Source organism: Ambystoma mexicanum, chromosome 5q, assembly GCF_040938575.1.
Source record: "Ambystoma mexicanum isolate Mex_15411 chromosome 5q, UKY_AmexF1_1, whole genome shotgun sequence".
NCBI lineage: Eukaryota > Metazoa > Chordata > Amphibia > Caudata > Ambystomatidae > Ambystoma > Ambystoma mexicanum.
Window position 1 is genome coordinate 36,778,537 of NC_090933.1, and position 22,270 is coordinate 36,800,806.

The 22,270-nt window shown below is 47.5% G+C and overlaps 1 protein-coding gene across 2 annotated transcripts in view; it reads right to left on the reverse strand.

Annotated features, from left to right (window-relative positions):
• LOC138497172 (uncharacterized) overlaps positions 1-22,270 on the reverse strand; it is a 1,228,614-nt gene that overhangs the window by 553,326 nt on the left and 653,018 nt on the right. For both annotated transcript variants that reach the window (XM_069620463.1, XM_069620462.1), the window contains one exon: positions 13,902-14,015. In XM_069620463.1, coding sequence (XP_069476564.1) covers positions 13,902-14,015 — 114 coding nt within the window. The remainder of the gene's footprint in view (positions 1-13,901; positions 14,016-22,270) is intronic.

Consider the following 22,270-nt stretch of genomic DNA (forward strand, 5'->3'; position numbering starts at 1 on the left):
ACTATCCAGATTCACAGCCATTCGCCACTAGCTTTGCCGAAGGGACAGAGTAGAGAGCTGACATCCAGCCCAACCATCTCAGGCCCATCCCCAAGGATGCAAACCCCCCCCCCCCCATGAAAGCCCAGCTCACTCTGTCAAAGGCCTTTTCGGCATCCAAAGACAGGAGAGCCCCATCTTCCCGCACCACACTTGAGCTCAACACATGCAAGGTCTTTCGCATGCTGTCCGGCCCCTGTTTGTTCGACACAAATCCCGCCTGGTCCGGATGAACCAGCCGGGGACGATCTCTAAAGACGTTTTGCCAAGATCCTGGCAAAGATCTCTGCATCCACTTTCAGGACAGAGATGGGCCTATATGAGCCACATTCTGCCAGGTCCTTCCCTTGTTTGGGTATCACAGCAATCAGGGCCTGGAGGAATGTCGGTGGTATTGTATCCTGTGTCCTGATCTGATTAAACAGTTTAACCATTGATTTCACCAGGATGGATTGATGTTTAAAGAAGTCGGCCGTATAGCCGTCTCCCCCCGGAGCCTTTCCAGCCCTCAACCCTTTGATGGCTTCCTTCACCTTCTTTCGATATCACCCCTTCCAAGGCCTCTCTCTCCGAATCTTTAAGTTTGGGAAGGGGTTGGCCGTCCAGGTATCCTCGGATGTCTTCTATTGATTGGCCATCCAGTTTAGCGTACAGCTCCTTATGAAAGGCTGCAAAGCACTCTGCTACGCTCACACCTTCCTTACACACCCTCCCTCCTTTGTCCCAGATGCCTCCCACCCTCCTTTCCATTTTACTGCCTCTAGTTCTATCCAGCAACAGGGTGGCCACCTTATCCCCCTTTCATAGTACCTCTGTCGCGTGTACCTCATCTTTTTGAGCACCTCCCCTATGAGGACCGTATGCAGCGCCCACCTCTATCGCATTTTCCCCAGCAGGGACTCCCGATTCTCATCCTTGCGGGTGAGCCAAGCCCTCATAGCTCTTAGTTCCTCGCAAAGTCTGCTCTCGATCAGTGCCCTTTCCCGCTTCCTTCGCGATCCCTCTGCAATGAAGAGGCCCCAAAAGGTGGCTTTTGCTGCCTCCCATACCACCGCCATCTCGATTTCCGCATTGTCATTAATCTCAAAGTAGGCCTCAATTTCTTTCCTCAGGAATTCTTTAAATACTGGGTCCCTCATCAGGATATTTCAACGCCACCTGTAATTCCTTGTTGCCCTTGGCAGTTTCCAGTCCATCACCAGGAGCTCATGATATGAGCAGGTGATGGCCTCCACATTCGGCACCCCTACCCCCCCCCTCCATCCTCCGATACCATTAATAGGTTGATTCTTTTTTATGTTTGATGTGGGGGGGGGGGCAAAAGAAAGTATAAGCCCCCCCCACCCCCCTTGGCTCTGCCATGACTTAGGCCACACGTCAACCCAGTACTATTCCTGCAAGAGGTCCCTTATGGCCTGGTTATCCTTCGTAGGCTCTCAAAGCCCCGTCCCCTTTGCCGACCACCAGTCTAATCGGGGGTCAGCTATAAGGTTAAAATCCTCACCCAGGACCATGGCTCCCTCTGCCCTCTCGTCCATAAGCCTGAACACCCAGCTCAAACTTTATCTGACCCACAGGTGCATAAAGGGTGGCCAGGGTGAGTAGTGTGCCCTCAGGTATTCCCTTAATGCCCAGGAACCGTCCGCCGAAGCCCCCCTTTGTCTCCACCTCTGTGAGGTGTAATGACTTACCCAAAAGTATTCCTTTTTAGAGGACTTATAGGAAGCCCACAAGTTCCTCCCAATTTCCCTCCCCTTTATAGTCGATTCAGCTCCCCGCCTATCCTGCATTTCTTGTAGGAAGAGGACCACAAATTTCTGTGTATGGAACATGTTGCCTGTAAGGGAGCACCTATTTTGCAAATTCAAGCCCTTAACTTTCAGCATACCAACTCGTCCTTCAACCATTGTTGTTGCTAACCCTGTCCTCAAAGATTTCCATGTGTCCCCCCTCGGCCCAAGGCCATTGTTACACCTCGCCCTCGGCCGCACCACGTTCCCCGGGTTCTGCCTCGTTGCTCTCGTATACGCAAGAACAATTGGGGAATTCCAGGTAACTCCAGAATAAGGGACAGGAAAGTGATCGCCCTTCATAAAGGGTTACGGCGCCGGCATGCGCCCTTCTCATCGCGCTGGCAGCTGCCGTGGAAAATTTCTACACGAACTACAGGATCCAGAAAACCTGTGAAGTTGTAGTTCTCGGCGTTGAGATGGGAGCCTCATATTCAAACGGTACGCCTCTTTGTTGTTTACTTATTCCACAGCGGCATACAGAACGCTGCTTCTGTTTAAAGTTACAACCGGCATCCTTGTACCTTGAATTGTGAAGTCCTTGTTTTCCCGTGTACCGACCCTGCCTGCACACGGACTCCTTCTGAATCCTCGATTGAACTGTTTTCTGACCACCTGTGTACCAGACCCTTGCCTGCTTCCTGAACTCTTGGACACTGATTCTGCTGTGTTTGACCGCCCGTGTACCAGACCCCTTGCCTGCTTCCTGAACTCTTGGACACTGATTCTGCTGTGTTTCTTGACCGCCCGTGTACCAGACCCCTTGCCTGCTTCCTGGACTCTGGGATAGTAACTACTCCGGTAAGAAAGACTAATTGGAATTCCATCTTCTGTGGAGTTTGGCTTCTTTCCTAAGTGCATCTTTTTGAACGCTTTGCTGTGGTGCACCATCCCGAAACCAGTGCGACCCTCGTTCCGCTCGGGGATAGCTGCCTTACTAACCTCCCCTTTTTTTTATTTTATACTTTCGTTGTTTCCCAGGACGCTTTACATCAATCCTATTTCCATCAGGGGTAAAGTATAGTTTTCTTGGTTTTCCATACTGAAGAGTTATACCTTTAGCCATATACTAAAGCCTCTCTACTTTATAGGTTGCTCCGGTTCTTTTGGCTTAAGGGGAGATTAAACCAGGTACTACTAAAGGGGAATAGTCTTGGGAAAACCAGATTCATTATTGGCAGATTGTTTAACTTGTTATCCTTTCCTTTACAGCTTGGGTTTGAGACGGTCTGTTCTCCCCGCTCTTTTGATCGATCGGTCCCCTTGTCTGTACAGTTCAGCAGGTGGTCATATCGGTTTAAAGAGTTCATTCCCTCACAGAGAGGAGGCTTGGGTGGAGGCTCCAACCCTTGCTCCTTCAAGCAAATTCGCAGCAATAGAGGTCCGGCCTGTTTACGTACTCTCCATTCCGGTGAGTAACAGCCATTGACAGTATAAAAGGTCTGTGGCTTGACCCGTCTACTCCCCTCCCTTTTTCTCCCACCCCATTCCTCCCCAACCCTATCCCCCTCACCTTCCCCTAATCTCCCTTTCCACCCTCTCTCCTTACTGAGGCCCCCGCTTCCATCTCCCATGATTTCTGTGATCAGCTGACAAACCAACAGGGGCTCCTCCCCTGCCCCGGTGTGCTCATCAGGTAGGGAACCAGCTCATCCCTTTGTGAACCGAACCATTATCTTCAGCGTATCTCACTGGTCCCGGAGGGAGGCCCTCGAGGTCCCACCCCAGTCTCCTCATACCTCTCCTTTGAACAGCCCTAGGAAACTTTTTGTTCTGCCCAACTCACAAACCACAACAGATAGAACCTTACAAACAGTGTAATGTCAGCCCCAAAGGTGCCGACTCAGACCCAGAAACAAGGACAAGCCAAATGTGGCAATTTATACAGGCAGAGCAATTCCCCCTCAGACCTCGAGGTCTCCACGAAGACACCAAATAGCACATTTATTGTGGAGATCGTTCATAAGGCGTTTCATTTCACTTTACATGACCCCTGCGATCTGCATGGGGGGTTGGGGAGGGGGGGGCCCTCGTTTTCTAACATTTCCGGGTCCCTTTTACCCTGTGTTTTTCCCCGGGCCCTGATGACCCTGTGCAGGATACAGGTCCCCCGCGGTGTGATATCCTGAGGAGCCCGCTCAGACACCAACCAGGGTGTCTGTAACTCTCTGGAAGTCCTCCTTGGCCTCAAGGTGGTGCCTCTCCCCCAGCCATTCAAAAGCTAAGTAAAATGGGTGCCCCCAACAATATCAACCCTCTTCTCCTGTAGCAATTTGGTGAGGGCTCCACATGTTTTCCACATCAGCAGTGTGAGGGCCGAGAGATCCTGGAAGATGGCCACTCTGGAGTTCCCATACTGTAGGTCTCTAAGATCCTTTGCCTTTTCCAGTATCCTGGCCTTGTCTCTATAGTAATGTAGTCGTGCCAGCACTGAGCGCGGGCCTTTCCGGCCCCCTCCCTCCCAGTGGACTCTGTCCATCACGACTCCTTCTCCAGCGTCAGTCCGCAGGACGATCCGTATTATGTCCTGCACCTTGCCCTCCAGGCCCAACTGAGTCTCGCCCTCTGCTTCCGCCAAGTCGAAGAAACGCAGATAGTTCCTCCTCTCCTGGTTTTCCATGTCTTCCACTTTAAAGCAGAGCTCCTCCTCTCTGTGCTGTATCTCCAGGAATTTTGCCTCCATCTGTGTCTCCAAGAGGTCGGTGGACATTTGATTGTTCTCAACTCCCTCCATCCGATATTCTAACGTGGACACCTTGGCCGTGAGGTCAGCCAATTTGGCCCCCATATCTGTTCTCATACCCTTTATCTTGCCCTGAGGGGGCGGGGGGAGGGGCAGTCTACATCTCTGTACCTCCTGTTTTAAACTGGTATTTCGACTGGGCCTTCTTCCAACTCATAGGTCATTCCTCCCCCAGCGGCCCTGCATCCACCAGGCGATTGCTGCTCTGTTCCACCGAGGTGTGAGACTGACACACCCCTCCGCCCCCCGGGTCCTTCCCAGTGTCTGAGTGGTGGGGTCTGAAGCCCAAGAAAGGGGCAGGGTTGCCCCAGTGCTGTAAAGAGTGGCGAGGCCATACGTCCCAGCAGGTGCTATATTTTGGTAGTGTACCAGACCTCAAGGACCACTCCTGATACATGGGGCACCTGACCCCTTTATTGCCACCTCCACACGGCACTGGAACTGTCTCTTTCCACTTTTGTCCAACTTGAGTTACCTGGCGTGTGCAGGGTGGCTCCCTGCCGGTCGAGCCGCCACTGGGATTCAGGGGACAACTCACCCCATCCGGGCCCTCCCGCCCGTTACCGGGGCCTTCTCCGAGCCTTCTACCCTGCCTCTCCCTGAGCGGTATTCCTATCTGTTCTGGCTCAGGCACACTCCTGCCACTGTCCAGGCTAGCTCAATATGTGCCTGCTCACCATTCCTTTGGCTCCAGGCTGCAGATGGATCCTCCCACTGTTCACCAGGCATAGGGCTCAGGGGCCCCTAGTTACTCCTCCTCCCTCCGCTCGACCATCTGGGGTGCCACCTCCCAGTGTTACTGTCGGGCGGTAATGTCTCATCAGGCGGCCCACGCTCTGGATAGGGATCTCCCCCACTACTGTCCTCCACAACAGTTGTTCCGTAGCAGGGTCCCGCCAGTGGTCCAAGCATGAGTCTTCCCTTCCCTGGCCACATTCCCCTTTCAGTATTCAGGGTGGTCCCCCCATGCGCTCCACGGGGGCCACCAACCATCAGTGTCACCACAGGGTGGGTGAGGAAGGGGGTGGGGTCAGTCCCAGTTGGCTCCCAATCTCCGTTTTGCCACTCTAGTCCACCTACTGTGTGTACAGCATCAACCTTGGCATGGAGAAAGGGGTGTCAAATGAGCAGGGAGGGAGGCCCCCCCCCCCAGGAGCTGCAGTCGAATCTCCAGGGTGCCCCCGTCAGCAGGGTGCTGAAGGGTCTCGACTGGAGGTGGCCTGAAGGAGTGGGTCGAGGCATGCTCCAGCGTTGGCCCGGAGCAGGCTGCAAATGCTGCCGGAAGGGAAGGTCGTCGTGTGGCCACTGGCGTCTTCCTCGTGGGTTCCCTTGAGCCAGTGGGGCCACGGCAACATCACCCTGAGCGGAACCCCACACTCACGGCCGTGATACTTCTCTTTGTTTCTCCCAGCCGACCCAGGAGGAGGGTGGACACGCTCCAACATTGTCGTGGGGGGCTCCAACCTGGTCTGGGGTCTCCCCGCCAGATGGATGGAGGAGTACCAGGCCCTATCTGCAGCTTCCTTCAAGTGAACCCCGGCAGCGACCACTTGCTTCCTCCACGGGGACTCTCTCAGGTCGATGGGGCTACGGCAGCCTCTTCCTCAGCATTAGACTACGATTTCGGCTGCAACCTCTGCAGTATTTCTCCTTGCTCCCTCCGCCAGTGCCAGGAGACGGGTGGTCTTGCTCCCAGTTCCCGACCACGTCGGCTCGGAAGTCGCCGGGGAGCCCTAGCAGGGTCTGGATCTCACTGCAAGGCAGGGGGGCGGGGACAACCAGTTTCCATCTCCCCTCACCCTCCACTGTGCCTCGGCCGCCCGTGCTTCGCTGTGCAGGTGGCTCAGAAGGACTCCTTTGCTCGCGTGTCACAGCGGGAGAGCCTGATAGTTCGGCTACCTTCTTTCACTGTGTATGATCCGGCCATGGGGAGCATTCAACGTCTCGATGGCCGTTCTCAGGGGAGGGGCACCTCCAAGCTCCTTTTCACCAAACAATGCCTCTCCGGTTCCAGTAGCTGAATTCCGCCATGTGTAGCTGGTTTGATCCCTTTCTCCACAGAGTCTCCGCAAGTTTCCCGGGGTAGGTGAGGAGCTTATAGATCAGGCAGCCATCTTGCCTGCACACCCTGGTGGCATCCCCTGTTGTGTTCTTAATCGGGTTTTCAAATTTCCTCGGTTCTTGTTGGATCTTTTCCATTATTGGGAGACCGTGTACTACATTATTTGATTCGATGTGTATTGAAAACCTACGGAGCGAAGTTGGCTAGAGTTTTCCATTGCTCTTACTAATGTTTGTCGTGATTTGAAATGAATATCGTGTATAAATTCAACCCATTTAACATCTTCCGATTTGATAGTTTGTAGTTGAGGGATCACTTGGTTCTGTTAAAAATTAATCCAACAGTGTCATCAATTCTCTCTATGATTAGTGTATTTGTTGGTTCTTTACTTCGTGGATTTAAGAAGATTGGTAGTGTTAGACCATGATTTTCTTCTCCAATTGGGGGTTGTCTATTTCACTTATTTCAGCTCTATATGCGATTCTAGGTTTTTTATTCCCTGTGTTTCGAGAGCTTTCATTCCTTTGGTGATTTGAGTAATCGGTTTGCCACGATGGCGCATTTTTTTTAGCCTACCCGATTCCCGTGATATCTCCAATTCTATGTCCGATATCTCTTCACAAGAAAGGTTGCAACCTTCATTATGCATGATATGACCTTCATATTCATCAATGTATAATAATGATTCTTGTTCAATGATGATACATTCCTTTGATATGCTTTGATGTTCTTGTGTACATGTCGACAAGTTCATCAGGAGTTCGTATTCTTTCTTCCGTTGTTTGTCTCCAGTCAGGATCTTTCGGTGGCATCTCCATTTCCTGTTTTGATGCCAAGTCTTTGCTAGGTGTAGTTTTTTTTTCCTTTTTTTCCATTTGTTGTTGGATGGGCATTACTGGTATAGTTGGGTTTCTCAAGAAAGCTCACAAGCCCCTGTCAGTTTCAGTTTCTTTGCAGTCTTTTTCTCATTTCTTAGTTTTTTTCCGTCCTTGGCTGTGAGCGGTTTGTATCTTTCACAGCACAAAGCTCGAGAATCTCTCTACATCAGCGGTTATTGGTTTCTTTGTTGCAGATCTTTCATCTTCAGTGTTACTTTGTTTGGGGGCTGTACCTTTGATTTTTTTGGCTGTGCAAGCTTTTGCTGATCTAGTGTCCTCTTTGCCGTATCTTTTGGTGTCAGGTTTTTACAAAATCCAGTTGCTTTTATATCATCTGATTGTAGGCTGTTAATCCAACTTTGTTAGGCAGAATCCTGTGCAGTTCCCTTGGGGAACACTGCACAAAGATTAAGACTACAGGAGTAAAAAGGAAACCCAATTGGTAGCAGTCTGTACCACCCAGATTTACCTGGAAGCTGTGGCTGAGCAGTCAGACTTCTCTCAAGAAGAGTAAGGCAGTATATAGAGTATACACAATAGGGCTAAAAACACAGTGGAACAAGCAAACACTGACCAGAGCTTTGTATCAAAAGTATATAATTAACACACACTTTTAGAAAATACACTAGCACTATAAGTCAAAGCAAGTTCAAAACACAATCAGAAATGTATTTACACCTCCCCTAGCAATTACTAGAAAAGTAAGTTAAAACACCACTTTGTCAAAACAGAGGTGAGCACGTAACTTAGATGGCACTCCAATAATTAGGTTAAAGGGAGAGAAAAAGGCAGAGCATAAAAATAAAACAGTTCCCAACACTTTTCTAAGTCCAAAGCAAGTCAGTGAAAGCAGTATACACTGTAGAGCCAAAGTTCATACGCCAGGCCCACTTTAAATGGAGCAAGGCGAATTGTGCCCAGGATCACACGGTTTGAAATGCACTAAAAGTCTTTGCAGAGTGTTCAAAAGAGGATGGGGTGGTTTGAGAAGTAAAGTTAGAAGGTCTGGAGCAAACCCAGTTGGAAAGCCAAGGATTTAAGGGTCACCTTTAGCAATCCGAAGAAAGGGAGGCCAGGTGGAACACAGTACCTTAAAGAGAGTAAGCTCCAGCGGCGACAGTTGTTCCTGGCAGTGGATGCAAGTCGTGGATTCGACCAGAGGAAGAGAAGATGTCGTCGTGGAGGAACCTTGTAGTCGTTGCACTGCCCAGGGAAGAGACCAGCCGCGGAGTTCGTCGGTAAAAGATGCGTTCCTTTTATTCGCGGTCAAAGTGGTGAGGCTTGGCTATCCGGTCACCGGGGTGCTTGGCACGGGCAAGTCGACCAAGAGACGCCTTTGGAAGGTGAAGTGGCGAACTGGTTGATCCCACCAGCTCAGAGGGAGAAGACTCTTCCAGCAGATCATCTCGTCTTGTCGTCGGGAAAGTGGTGAGGTTTTTGCAGCAGGGCTCCGCCAGTGGCGTCGTCGTTGCACCCTCTTTGGATTTCTTGGGTCCTGTGGCGACTTCTGAAGTTCCAGTCCCAAAAGCCCTGCTTTTATGCAGAAAAACTCCCATTCAACAGCCTAGCTGTCACTCAAACATGCTAAGTGGTGAGCTGGGCAGCTCACCACTGGGCCAACCAGAATAGAGTGCGACTTGGGTTGCTAAGGCAACACAGTCCAGGGTGCCAATTCCCCTCCCACACATCCTGTGGAACCCAGACAGAGTGGCACCATTTGGAGGGCTTCTGTCGAGAAGCCTGCCAAAAAGTGGAACAAAGGGCTCGACCTTGGTCAGAGTTACAGAGACGGACACAATGCCATTTTAGAAAAGAGTTCTGGCAAAAAGACCAAACCGTGAATTTAATATTAAATAAAGAAACCAGCGGTATCTTTAACATTGCACCAAAAAGTGGTGTGTTTAAATTCAATGGGAAAATCCAATAGGAAATATTCCGGTGGAATATTTCGCGTGGTAACCACTGCCACCAGCCAGAAACTCGACAAGGTGGGGCTGGACAGTGCCCCCTTGAAAAAAGACCCAGTGGTAATATAATTAACCCCTTCCAGTACTTCCACAATATGATGGTTTGTACTGGTTGTGTTCACAATTTAGGCCTAGTAAAGTCAATGGTGACTTTACATGCCCTGGGAGACAGTAGTCAGTCCCAGGGTACGGAGTCTATGTTTGAGGGTCACTAGGACACCCCTGTGTTCCTGCACCGAGGGTGCTGTGTAACACACAAAACAGATGATACCCTATGGAGTAAAAAGAAAACCACATAGCCCATAAGCACATAAGACAGAGACTTACCTCAAATCATGCCTAAGAGTGGGAGTAAAAGAGTCTCACTCTTAGCAGGAAAAAAAACAAACCCCAAAAATCCAGCAAAGCTGCTGGGGGACTCACTAGGTTTGGGAAATTAGCCTTATAAGAGAATTCTCCCTAACAAACTTGGTCAAGGGTATTGTTACGCTCACCTGGTATCCACGGGGATGCCACCCAGCCCTGGTTGGATGATTTGCACTCTCGAACCCTCTCCCGGTCCCTTGGTAAGGCCTCTGGTTAAAGATGGGTCTGCAATATAGGAGAGCTGGATTCAATACCAGATTGTCTTTGTTTTCCCACCTCCCTTCGCCTCAACTCCTTCCTCCCCCTTGGGCCTTCTCACCTTAATATTGTAAAAGGTGGATTCTGCGTCCTGCTCCTCGTGGCAGGGGCGCGTAGATGTGGGAGGCGAGCAGTGACCAAGTTACTTCACTGGTGCAAGCCCCCCTGTGGGAATCCAGGCCTGCTGCGACTCCATAGGTTTGCTGCTTTACAGTTTTTATTTGCAGTTCTTATGTTCCTCTTAGTTCGAATAATAATTTCTTGCTTCTTTCCTTTTAGGTATAGAAAGGTATTTTGGTGTTGTCATGCAGTTTGAAGATGAGCATGGGCTGGTAGGCGAAAGCGCGGTGTGCGCGATGCTGTCCGGTGAGTAATGTGCGATGTGCGGCGCTGTTTCGCCTTTTATATTGCTAACCTGTGTCTTTTCTCTCCTTGCAGGTTGCGATGTTCCTCGCTGAGCGCCTTAATGTTCCAGCGATGATACTGACCAGGAGATGACTATGCACGTAAGAATTGTGCGTCTTTCTTCATTCGGGAGGAAAGATGAGTAAACGCTTACTAATGCTGTCTTTCTTTCTCCTCTTTCCAGGTTCTGGTATTCCAGGATGCATGCGGTGCCGGATGATGGAGTTCGTACCTTCAGGTGAGAGGAACTGAAGTCGGCGATGGATTGAAGACAGGATACTGTTACAGGTAAGACTTCTCCCTTTGAGTTGGTGGGACCAATCAACTCCAAAGTAAGCCACATGGACATCCATCTCGGAGCTGGTTGAATTGCCACAGAGTTGCTGCTGGAAACCGTATAGCCAGGGGGAGGGACACCAGTGTGTGTGCATTGCTTTTAAGCTAGCCTAGACCTTCAGGAAGATCCTCTGGACTCCCAAGAAGCAGGACTGACCGAGCCTGAGGCCCCTCAGAGTGCAGGACCCCAGAAGCAAGAAAAGCCCATCTCGACAGCCAGGAACCGCAGTGTTGCTATTTGCGGTACCCGCGAGGAGCTGAAACACTGAAGTGCCACTTGTTCAAAGATTGCCGGTTGCGAGCAGTGACCGTCTCATTGCAGTGCAGGAGTCCCCAGAAGTCCCCCCTCTTGTCCCCACGACTGAGGCCCAGGAACAGTGAGATCTGCAGAGTTGCACAGGAACAGAAATCATCTGCAGGACTTTTTCTTCAATTCAAAGGTACTGTACAAAGTCTGAGAGACATACCTCTTGCTGTAGAGTTGCTTGCATCTTATACTACTTACAAGTGTAACGGCCTGTGGCCCTACATTTGAGTCTTCGTTTCTTCAAAGACTTCTAAAACATTGTGCAAAGACTTTTCTACTTACCGATGGGAAGTGCTCCATCCTATATAAGGCTTTTGCTCATTGATTTTAGCCTAGTCCGTTATACTGAATGACTCTGCTGTGGGGATCCAAAAGTATTTGCCTGCTTAAGAATATTTGTGGTTTCTTGTTCTAATAACCTTTTCCTTTTACCAACTTATAACAGTATTCTAAATGGCCACAGTAAGATATTAATGTCCCCAGCACCCTAGTTATTGAAGTCACCTGAGGGTGTAGGTTGCGTCTGTGGGCCATCCCAAAAGGGTCTTTATTGATTTAGAAATTAAGAGTTTACAGTATTGAAGTGTATTTGTGTGCTAATATTATATTGCTCCCTTCTGAAGAAGGCTTATTCTAACTGACTGATGAAAAAATTAGTAATTGTTTATTCAAGAAACCTTGAGTGCAAGTGTTTATTTGAAAACTTGTCATTGTGAATCTCTCTGCAACTCCTACAGCTCACATTGACCCCTCTTAAGATAAGCCTGGCTGCTCAACACACTACCAAAAATGTGTAGTACAAGCTTATACCAAAGGTTGGATTTCCTATACTTGTGGTCAGAGCTGTTTGTAGTGTTCCCAGAGGGTACTGCATACAAACTTTGCCTAACAGTGACCAACAGGCAGTGTCAGAATAGCAAAAGTCTGAGCTCCTTAGGAAAACTGGGCAAACAGGTGAGTACCCTACTTTAGAGTTAGAAGAGGGTCCAGGGGCTTCGCAGAGGACACCACAGCAGGATTCTAGCAGTGCCACTGGGTGCACTGGATTAGAGGCCTCCCCATCACAGAACAACCCACAGCTACACAGAAATCCTAAGAGACTTAAGGTAATTAATTACACACCCAAGCCAACACAGTACCTCAGCATTGAAGATTTTGCAAAACACTGACTTCAGGGTCTGCAGCCAAATACGGGGTCAGTGGATTCCTTGTCGTGGTGACTGAAAACAAGATCTTAGACGGAACTTTGCAGCTGGGCTCAATGAAGGCTCTAGGCAAGGTTTTCCCCTCGCGGCTGAATGCGGTTCTGCAGATTTGGTGCCTTTTCAAGGAGCACAAGACAACAGAAAATCGTGGTTGAACTGTCGTTGTTACCAAGGTCCAGCACTCTGTTGAGGGGAATTTTCAGACTATTTGTGTCTCTGGAGATCCACCAGGATGCCCACAAAGTTTCAGCGAGATTCGGAAGACTGTGCACAGCAAAGTGGCTCAAGGTCCTAGGGTATTGGGGTATTGCAGCAACGCAAGGTTGCAGCAACGCGTGGGATGGCTCCAAATGCCTGTCTTCTTGAGTCTAGTGGGTCTCACTAGGCTCTGGGTCGGGGTCAGGGTCGTCGTTTTCGGATTCCCCAGGTCAATTGGAAGGAAGGGCTACAGCAGGCTCTGGTTACACAGCAGGCTCTCTGGTCGCTGGAAAGCGTTTCAGCCGGTTTTCCACCATACTCTTCGGTTTTGGTTCCAGTGGTCGACCTTTCTTCAGCTTCCAGGCTCGCAGTATTTATCAGGAACTACAGCACAACCTCTGCATTCTCACCCCGCATTCTACAGGAAAGGGCTGATCTGGTTGTCCAATCAGGACAGCCAGCCCCCCCTCCCCCCACTGGGTTTTGTCCCCATTCAAGCAAGGCAAAAGACAAAGGGCTTTGGAGTTCTGGACTCCTCCCTCGCTTCCTGCCTTCAGACTGGAGCCTGGGCACTCCCGCTGAAGATAAAAATCACACAAAGGAATTTCCCACCATGGATGTCAGGGGCAGGAACAAGAAACGACAAGAAACACAAAAATGACGAAAAAAGGAGACGGGCAATTTTGGTAATATGAGCACCCTTAGGTGCCTTTACTGCAGCTGCAAATTAATACACGGTATCACTGCCACCAGCCATTGAAGGTAAGCTTGTCCCTGTAACACAATTGTTACAGTTTTAGTGTGAAAGGGGATACGTTGCATCTCCCCAGCACTCCACATAAGGTGGGGGTGCTGGCTTCACAATACAATGTAAAAGGCATCAAAAGATCCTTTCTACCCTTCAGAACTGTAGTTCTTTCAAGGTTAGCAAAAGAAAGTTAAATGGGGAGCCCCTAGGGCAACCCAGCAACAACAGGCACTTATTGCCATTAAGTTGTTAAAGATGATAACTTTAAAAAGACACTATGGACAGTCAAAAATATTGACACCCATAAAAAGATTCTGAGAGTGTGGAAAAAGGGTCCTACTCGGTGAGGTATTAAGGAAAAATATCCCACTAGTAAAGCAAAACGTTCTGGGGTTGTCCCAGGTCAGGAAGATTTACCACTTCTGTGAAGATCTTAACCAACACTTACCAAGTATGCCTAAAGCATTACCATACCAAATGATAGACACCACTGTGAGAAAAAACACCAATATTCAAGTCAAAAGCACATTTTAACCTACCCAAAGCATATTTTCACAATTGTTGTTTTTTCTGTGCAGATTTCACCCAGGAAGACTTACCAGTAGCTGAGAGACCGACAAAGAATTTCTTCCATTCCTCTTCCGTCTCCCTTTGTTGAGCAGCTCTCGTGTCTCTGGTTGTAGACTTATGCTCCATGAAATTCCTCCTTACATCTTCATGAATCCATGTTAGGGCATAGAAAAGAAATATGTAGAAATAAAATGGGTGGGGGAACAACAGTTAATCTCTAATTATGGAATATACTTTAAAGGTTGGAATGAAGGTTAAGCAATGCTGTATGTTCAGCATAACCATATTTTATTGGCTATCAAGTTCCCATGTAACCAAGTGCACACATTTAGAAGGGGTCAATTGATTGGGAACAATATTAGGTCTGCAGATTGAAAAGTTAATAAAAGGGCATGAAAAATTGTTTGACTGCATGAATTAGCTGATCATTTGGGCAGATGATTTAAGTGGCATACAATACATTACTCTTAGCCTTCACTAGAAAGTGCAAGAAATGATGTAGTAACCTTGTGGGAAACTACACAACACTTGTCCTCTTGGTACTGGGTAACCCACCTTTTGGTATAGCCTGTACTACACAAGTTGGTAGTGTGGCTGAGTAGCCAGTCTTAGCTCAAAAGGGGTAAATGTGAGCTATAGAGCTGTAGCAATGGAATTCGCAAATACAAGTATTCAAGTAACACTTAAACTCAAGGTTTTACCTATTTAATTTAACATCAGTTTTTAAATAAGGATTCTTTAAAAAGGGCAATGTATGTACAAATCAAATGTACTTTAAAATACCATTCCAGAATCAGTACAAAGCTAGAAGATACCCTTTCTCACACTTCCTACACCCTGAGGGGACTTCACTAAATAGGACAGTAAGAAACAAGTTAATTACCTATAATTGTTGTTCACCAGCATGGGTCTGGCATGGATTCACATGCTCAAGAATATTCCCAGTCAGGCCGTGAATCCTTGGTAAAAGAAAAAACTGTTTCACTTTAGTTGGGGTGAATTCTCAATTCTGGGCTTTACCTTAGAGATCCCCAGCTCTTTTGCTGGACTTTATGACTTAATTTTTATTCTGGAGTGAGACATATTGATCACTCATGTATTTTATCAGATTTGGACTCGGTTTCTTTTGGTTTTTGGAGTCTGACAAACTCCATGGGCATCACCTTTTGTATTGCGACACACAGCACCCTCAGTGCAGTGTCACAGAGAAGTCCTATGGATTCCTCTTAAGGTTTAAATACCTTCTCTTGGATAGACTACTATTTCCAAGAGCAGTAAAGTGAATAAAAGTTACTTGCCGTGGTGACTACCTTACTCCTAGTCCATAGTCCCCTTTCCTCCATACCTATGGGAGGGGACCTGAGTACTTTGTAAAAAGCATCACAATTTTCCAAAAATGTGTCCTTCCTCTCTTTGTACGCAGGGTACAGCATGCGGCCGTAAGCCTGCCCTCCTTAGCTCCGCCCAGTGCATCGCCCATCTGTCCTTTTCTATCGCCTTTAAGCAATAACAGAGGAACCTTGATAGAGGCGGTCGGCGGGCGGGCGAATGGTGCAAAGGGGACTATGGACTAGGAGTAAGGTAGACACTACGGTGAGTAACTTTATTATACTCGTACGTCCTGTCCCCCTTCCTCCATATTTGTGGGAGATTCCCAAGCACTCCTCACAGGAATTACGGGTGGATGGAAAACTCCTTACTGAAAAAAGGTTTTTGAGCACAGCCTGGCCAAACTGGCATCAGCTCTGGAGCTCGGATCCAAACTGTTTACAAAAAGCCAATGGAGATGCCCATGTAGCCGCTTTCGCGATGGTCTCCCAAGGGACATACTTCTGAAAAGCAACCACAGTTGCTTTGCCCCGCATCAGGTGTGCGTGAACCCCTTTAGGAGGTTGGAGGCCCTGAACAGTGTAAGACTCCATAATACAGGCAGCCACCCATCTGGAGATGGTTGCTTTGGAGGCCGGTTTAATCCTGCGGATTACCAAAGGTCACCAGTAGTTGAGAAGAACTCCTAAATTCAGAAGTTCTGTCCAGATAGAACTTAAGAGCTCTTCTAACATCTAGGCAATGCAAAACCCTTTCGGCTTCCGAAGTCAGGTTTGAGAAGAAGACGGGCAAGGAGACTGACTGATTTAGATGAAAATCCGAGACCACTTTCGGTAGGAAAGAAGGATTTGTCCTCAAGACAACCTTATCCTTGTGGAAAACCAAGAAGGGATGCTCCACCGACAAAGCCTGGAGCTCACTTACACGTCTTGCCGAAGTCACGGCGCCCAAGGATACTTTCCATGAAAGGTGTTTAAGATCCACCGTAGCCATTGGTTCAAAAGGCTTATGACAATGCCGTAAGGGCGATGTTCAGATCCCAAGTCGGATGCGGTTTGCGAACATGGGGCTAAAGATGCATTAGACCCGCAAAGTGCCTTTTTACCACTGGATTTGACAGTGAAAAAGAGCACTGGTCCGTGGAGAAGTAGGCGGCAACAGCCAAAAGATAAGTCCTGCATGAAAAGACATGAATGCCCGACTCCGCAGGATGAGAGACGAAGGACAGCACCTTGTCGATCCTAGCCCCCCCCCTGGGGTTCAATTGTTTGGCCAAGAACCAGTGGCAGAACCGAAGCCATTTGCTCCTGTATTGCGATCTCGTTGAGGGCTTCCTGAATAATGCGCATGTTATCAGCAGACAGGTTGAGATGTTCTAGAGATCTGAACTCAGGCACCATGCCACCAAGCTGAACGATTGTGGGGAGGGGTGCCACAGCTGCCGGTCTCTCTGGTGAAGCAGGTCAGGAACCAACGGAAGCCTGATCGGCACACATAGCGACAGATGCTGAAGCTCTGAAAACCAGAACCTGGCCGGCCACCATGGAGCTATGAGCAGAAGAGAACAGTTCACTGTGTTTCTCAGTTTGCAAATTGTCCGATGAATGAGAGGCAGGGGCGGAAAAGCATAGGCCCTCATTGTGCCAGGTAATCTCCAGAGCATCCCCCAGAGAGGAGGCGCCCAGTCCGTTTCTAGAGGCATACAGAGGAAGTTTCCTGTTGACCGTTGTTGCAAAGAGGGCCACTTCTGGAGTGTCCCAAAACTGGAAGATTTGTAAGAGAACCTCTTCTTTCAACTCCCACTAGTAGCTGACGATTGTTCGTCGGCTGAGGGCATCCACAGTAACATTCAGCTGGCCAGGGATGTGAACAACCACAAGCCAGTTGCCATGCTGCAATGCCCATTCCCAAATCTGAATGGCAAGATCCACAAGAGGGGAGGACTTGGTACCACCATGCTTGTTGATGTAAAACATGGACACCACATTGTCCGTGCAGACACAGAACACTTAGTTAATAATGAACAGCCTGAACGCCTTGAGCGCCAGGAAGATCGCCAAATGCTCCAGATGATTTATATGAAGGAGACTGTCTTGGGGCGACCAGAGATCGGAAACTTGAAGATCCAACGTTGCACCCCACCCCAGAAGGGAAGAGTCCCTTGTGACAGTCATCAGCGGAACGGGGTCCTGAAAAGATGCACCCCCGATAGATTGCCGAGAGACGACCACCACAAAAGGTCCGCTCTCATGAAAGCTGGAATCAATATTTTGGATTCCGAATCCACAGCTTGATGCCAAGAACTCCGAAGAGCCATCTACGTCCGCCTCATCTTGAGCCGAGCAAGTGGAAGAGCCAATACACACGAGGCCATGAGGCCCAGAAGCCTCTGGAACCACCAGGCCGACATGCTCCCCGACTGCCCAAAGACCTGACACGTGGCCACCAGATCCGCCATTCTGTCCCCAGTCAGTTATACTCTGCAGTCGATCGTGTTCCAACGAAAACCTAGGAAAATCAGGTCCTGAGAGACCGTGATGGAGGATTTCCACCAGTTCACCAACAGCCCAAGGTGGAACAGGAGCTCGAAGCTTTCAAGGGACAAGGACTGCGCAGCAGCCAATCGTCCAAATACGGATACACGTTGATACCCTGAAGCCAAAGATAAGCTGCGATAACCGACATCTTCGTAAAGACACGCGGTGCCGAGCTGAGGCTAAAAGGGAAATCCAGCCCGAGCACTCTTTAGCTCGTAGTGCTCATCCTCAGTGCATCCAAAGTGGACTGTTGGACTGGGAGGTCTGAACCTACACCGGTCTGCCTGCTTGCCTGCCGCCTGACTGCTGCTGGAAACCGCTGTGTGTGGGGACTGAGTCGGCAAGAGGAAGCTGACTGTAATAGTCACTCGCTGTAACTCGTAACACGGTGTAGAGAGGAGTGGACTTCAGAATTCTCAAGTAATTGTTTTGTTGTTTGCTGATAAGCAACCTTAATTCCTTGCTGCAGCAAACTTTAACAACCGTGTGTTTTCCGTGTTCTTAAACGCTTCTTTTTTTCTCTTGCTTCCCCTGTAGTCCTCTGACCGCACTTCCTGCTGCCTCCAGACCCGCCCCCCGAATCTCCGCCCCCACACCTACCGCCGCCCAACCTCCACTTCCTTTAATTGCACTGGTCCACGCGCATCGTGCGCGCACGCATCCTAAGTGCATCCAAAGTGGACTGTTAGATGAGGCGGCTGGGGCGGCAGGGAGACTCGCAATGTTATAATTCTGTAACCCTATAATAATTTGTTTGAGTGAGCGTCTTATTGTTCATTTGCACCTGACTTGCACTGCAAGTTTCTTGTTGTATCCCTATTCGCTCCGATCATGGCAGAGGGGTTGCGTAGTGTCAAAAAAAAAAAAGAAAAAGAACGTTTATTACACTAAAAAAATATAGAGTTTGACTATCAATGTTAAACCATCTTCTGAAATGTCTCCAACCCTGTTAACTCGAGAAGAGGTTAAGGAACTTGAACCCCCTCTTGATCCCACTCAAAGAAGCTCGTTGATCTCTGAAAACACAATGGTGGCCTTCAGTCCGGAAAGCAATGTTGAGAGCAAAGGTAACCTCGCCCCAGCTTCTTTTGAGTGTATTAAAAAAATAGATCAGACAAATTCATCTGTATCTAATAAATGGCCTCCATGCTGACTAATCCTTTGATGGAGGCCAGTCGTGATCCCTTGCACTCCAATGAAGAAGTCCCTGTTGAACCAGCTTTTGAGGCTTCTAAGGAAAAAATCTCTCAAAAAAATTGGTCTGTGAATATCGCTTGGGAGATTCCCTCAACTAACTTGGCTGAAAAAAATACAGTTTCTAAAACTGCATCAGCATCCATATCTGTCAAAGAAGCCAATCAAATTCCCCCTTGGGGCTGGGAAAACGGTGATTCCAATCTAGATCAAAGTCTAGACAGGGAGGCCATAAAAGAAATCATGGGAATTGAGCATTTTGATACCCGTACTGCTGACTTTTATATGCTTGCTCCAGCAATTGAGTCAGAATTAGGAAAGCGGATTTGACTCTCACACGAACCCTCAACCCCAGTAAACAAAAGCAAATACGGGATCGAAATGTGTTCCCATTTAATAATCCTCAACCATATGCATATTCTGTGCCTCCTTACTCTAGTGCTCAAAAGGAAGTACGTATGCTTGGGGGGCCAATCCCCAGAGAACTATTAATGTTGGAGGACCCTCCACTTTGACAAATAGTTCCCCCATATTTGAAAAACCACAGATTTATTCTGGTCAACCTCCACCGAGTCCGGAAGGGATGGGTGCTCCTAGACTTGACCCAAATGAGTCCATTCATTGTGCAACTGACTCACGGCCAAACTACCCTAGTACTGAACAACAAAAATGGGACGACGAATTACAACATTCCCTCGAAACCTTCCCGGTCATGACGCGAATCCTTAACTTACTTGACAAGGGCCATGAGCAGACTCATGAGGAAATAAAAATACTACAGATGCTAATGTCTGACCTCACGAGCACTCTCAGTAAAACGGAGGGTATGTTATTTGCTTGTCATATGTTCTCTTCTATCATCAATAAAAGAGACTCGACGTCCTACTTCAAAAATACTGGTACCCAAACTAAATCGTTTTCCGAGGTTGTGACTGAAGGATTGACTTCCAACTCTATTCTCAAAACAGTTCTGAGTCACAGGTAGGGATAAACAGACTTCTTACTCTGTGAGCATACACTTCTATCTACAAAAAGAAAGTCCGGCATTTCACAGGTGTCACTCAACACTCTTCCCACATCAAAGGTGGAAACAGTATGACAAAATTTTATTAAGATTCAATACATTTTATCATAAAAAACATACATTATGTTAAAACCACACAAGTAAAAAACACCGCAAGTGAGTACTGTTGCAATAACTTCATTAGGATCATACACTGTGTACATATCACACTGATTCCTATGCCACACCACTCATGGCCTATTTCCTATAGGGGCAATTTTATGTACTATGATCATTTTTATGATAAAATGTATTGAATCTTAATAACATTTTGTGATACTGTGTTTCCACCTTTGATGTGGGAAGAGTGTTGAGTGACACCTGTGGAATGCCGGACTTTCTTTTTGTAGATGGAATGATTGACTTCCAAACCTGTCAATGAGAAGGTCGTCAAAACTGCAGTTGCAAATTCAGAAAACAGTAACGCATCCGACATTGCCGCTTTGACTGCACTTGTAAAGGAGATGGCCTCTAATCTTGCTGTGCTCTCTAATCCAGCCACTTAAGAAACCCCTTCGTCTCCTAAGGCTATGGATGAGGCTCCCTTAGATAGTCCATCAGCTCTAACTGATCTTATCGATCTAACAGGAGAGGACCTCGTTCCACAAGAAATAGATGGAATACCCACCAATGATGATCAGCCCTCTAAAGTTCCATCTATTCCTCTTACTAAAAAACAAAGAAGGGCTTTGGCTCGTGCTCAAAAGCGCAAATAAATAAACTTCAAAAAGGTAAACAAGAAAAAAAAAAATTCAAGAATGTGACAAAAGCGACAGACATAATTCACACATGAAAGACATTTGCAACCTTTCGGGGGGTGATAACATCATTGACTTGAATCAGTTGAGTGAAGAATCCAAGGCTTTGCTGAATCTTCCAGAATCTAACCCGACTGTCCCATCACTTAAAAAAATCTATCAACCCTCTTCCAAAAAATAAAAAAAATATTGAAAATGAGGGTTTGTTATTAGAATCTCCTAGCCACGATTCAAAAATGTTTCTACTTAAAGGAAAAAAAGAGGCAGTCGGAGAGGACGAAGAATCTAACATCTTTGATGTTGAGTCTAATTCTAATTCTGAGGCTCCACGCCAAATTCAATCTGCCCTCTCTAATTTCTATCCCATGTTGAAAACCAAAAAGACCGCGAAAGTGATTCTTGGTAAAATTAATGGACAAAGATAAACTAGCCAACTGTCCAAATAACCCAGGAAAATTCAATCTAATAACTCAGATGGGGCGTGTGCAAATATGCCTGAAATCTAATCATCTGACCCAGTTTCTGATAATGGTGTTAAATCAACTAATGATGGGGCATCAAATATAGAGCAAAAAAAACTAGCTCGAACTTATTAAACTCGAATCCACAAAGTTCACAAGCTAATGAGAATCCTAAACTGATCAACTCCATAACTTTGATGGGTCATCAAGAACCATCAAATAATTACATTGATTTAAAATCCGCCAAATCATGGGTTGGGAAAGTGATGAAGCACGCTTTGGCAAGGCTCGCTTGAACCGCACTTTTATGATGACTGTTATTCAAGACATCCCAGCCCTGCGGATTATTAGATCTAATGATATAGATTGGGTGAAATTAGCAGCTACTAATAACAGAATGATTTGCAAATTTTTGTCACCTTTCATTTTGAAGATGCTATGGGAACACACCGAAGATCTAGCATCTATTGGCTTAATTTTATCAATTTTTGCGTCGCTTGAGGATACAAAAAACTATCTAGAAACAACTCCTCCTCTAGTTGAAAGCACTGCAATCAGCTCCATTCAGGGTACCTCCACAAATTTTGATGCTGATACAATGAAACAGTTTATGTCATTCATGCTTTAAAGGAGATGTCATGGAGGGATCCGATCACTGTTCAGCCTCTCACTCAACCAAAGGCGATGAGACTCCTAGCTTGTCCCAACTCCACATTATTTCGTGGAACACATGCAGTATAAACAACTTTAAAAAATGGTATTGTCTAAATTAGCTCGACCGACCTGACATTATATTTATTCAAGAAACTATGAAACTAACCCTCTTTACTATAGAGGGATATTTTGCATTCATTCAGGTCACGAGGCGGGGAACGGAGGGTCGACCCTCAGGTGGCCTTGCTATATTTATTAACACCGCCTTTAAGTACTCCACTGACAGGATCAGTAGTTCTGATTCCATTCTTGCCATTACTTTAAAAGATGAAGTGGATCCCTCCATCATTCTTCTATTGATCTGTATTTACTGGAATAAACTAACCACTCCCATTGAGACCA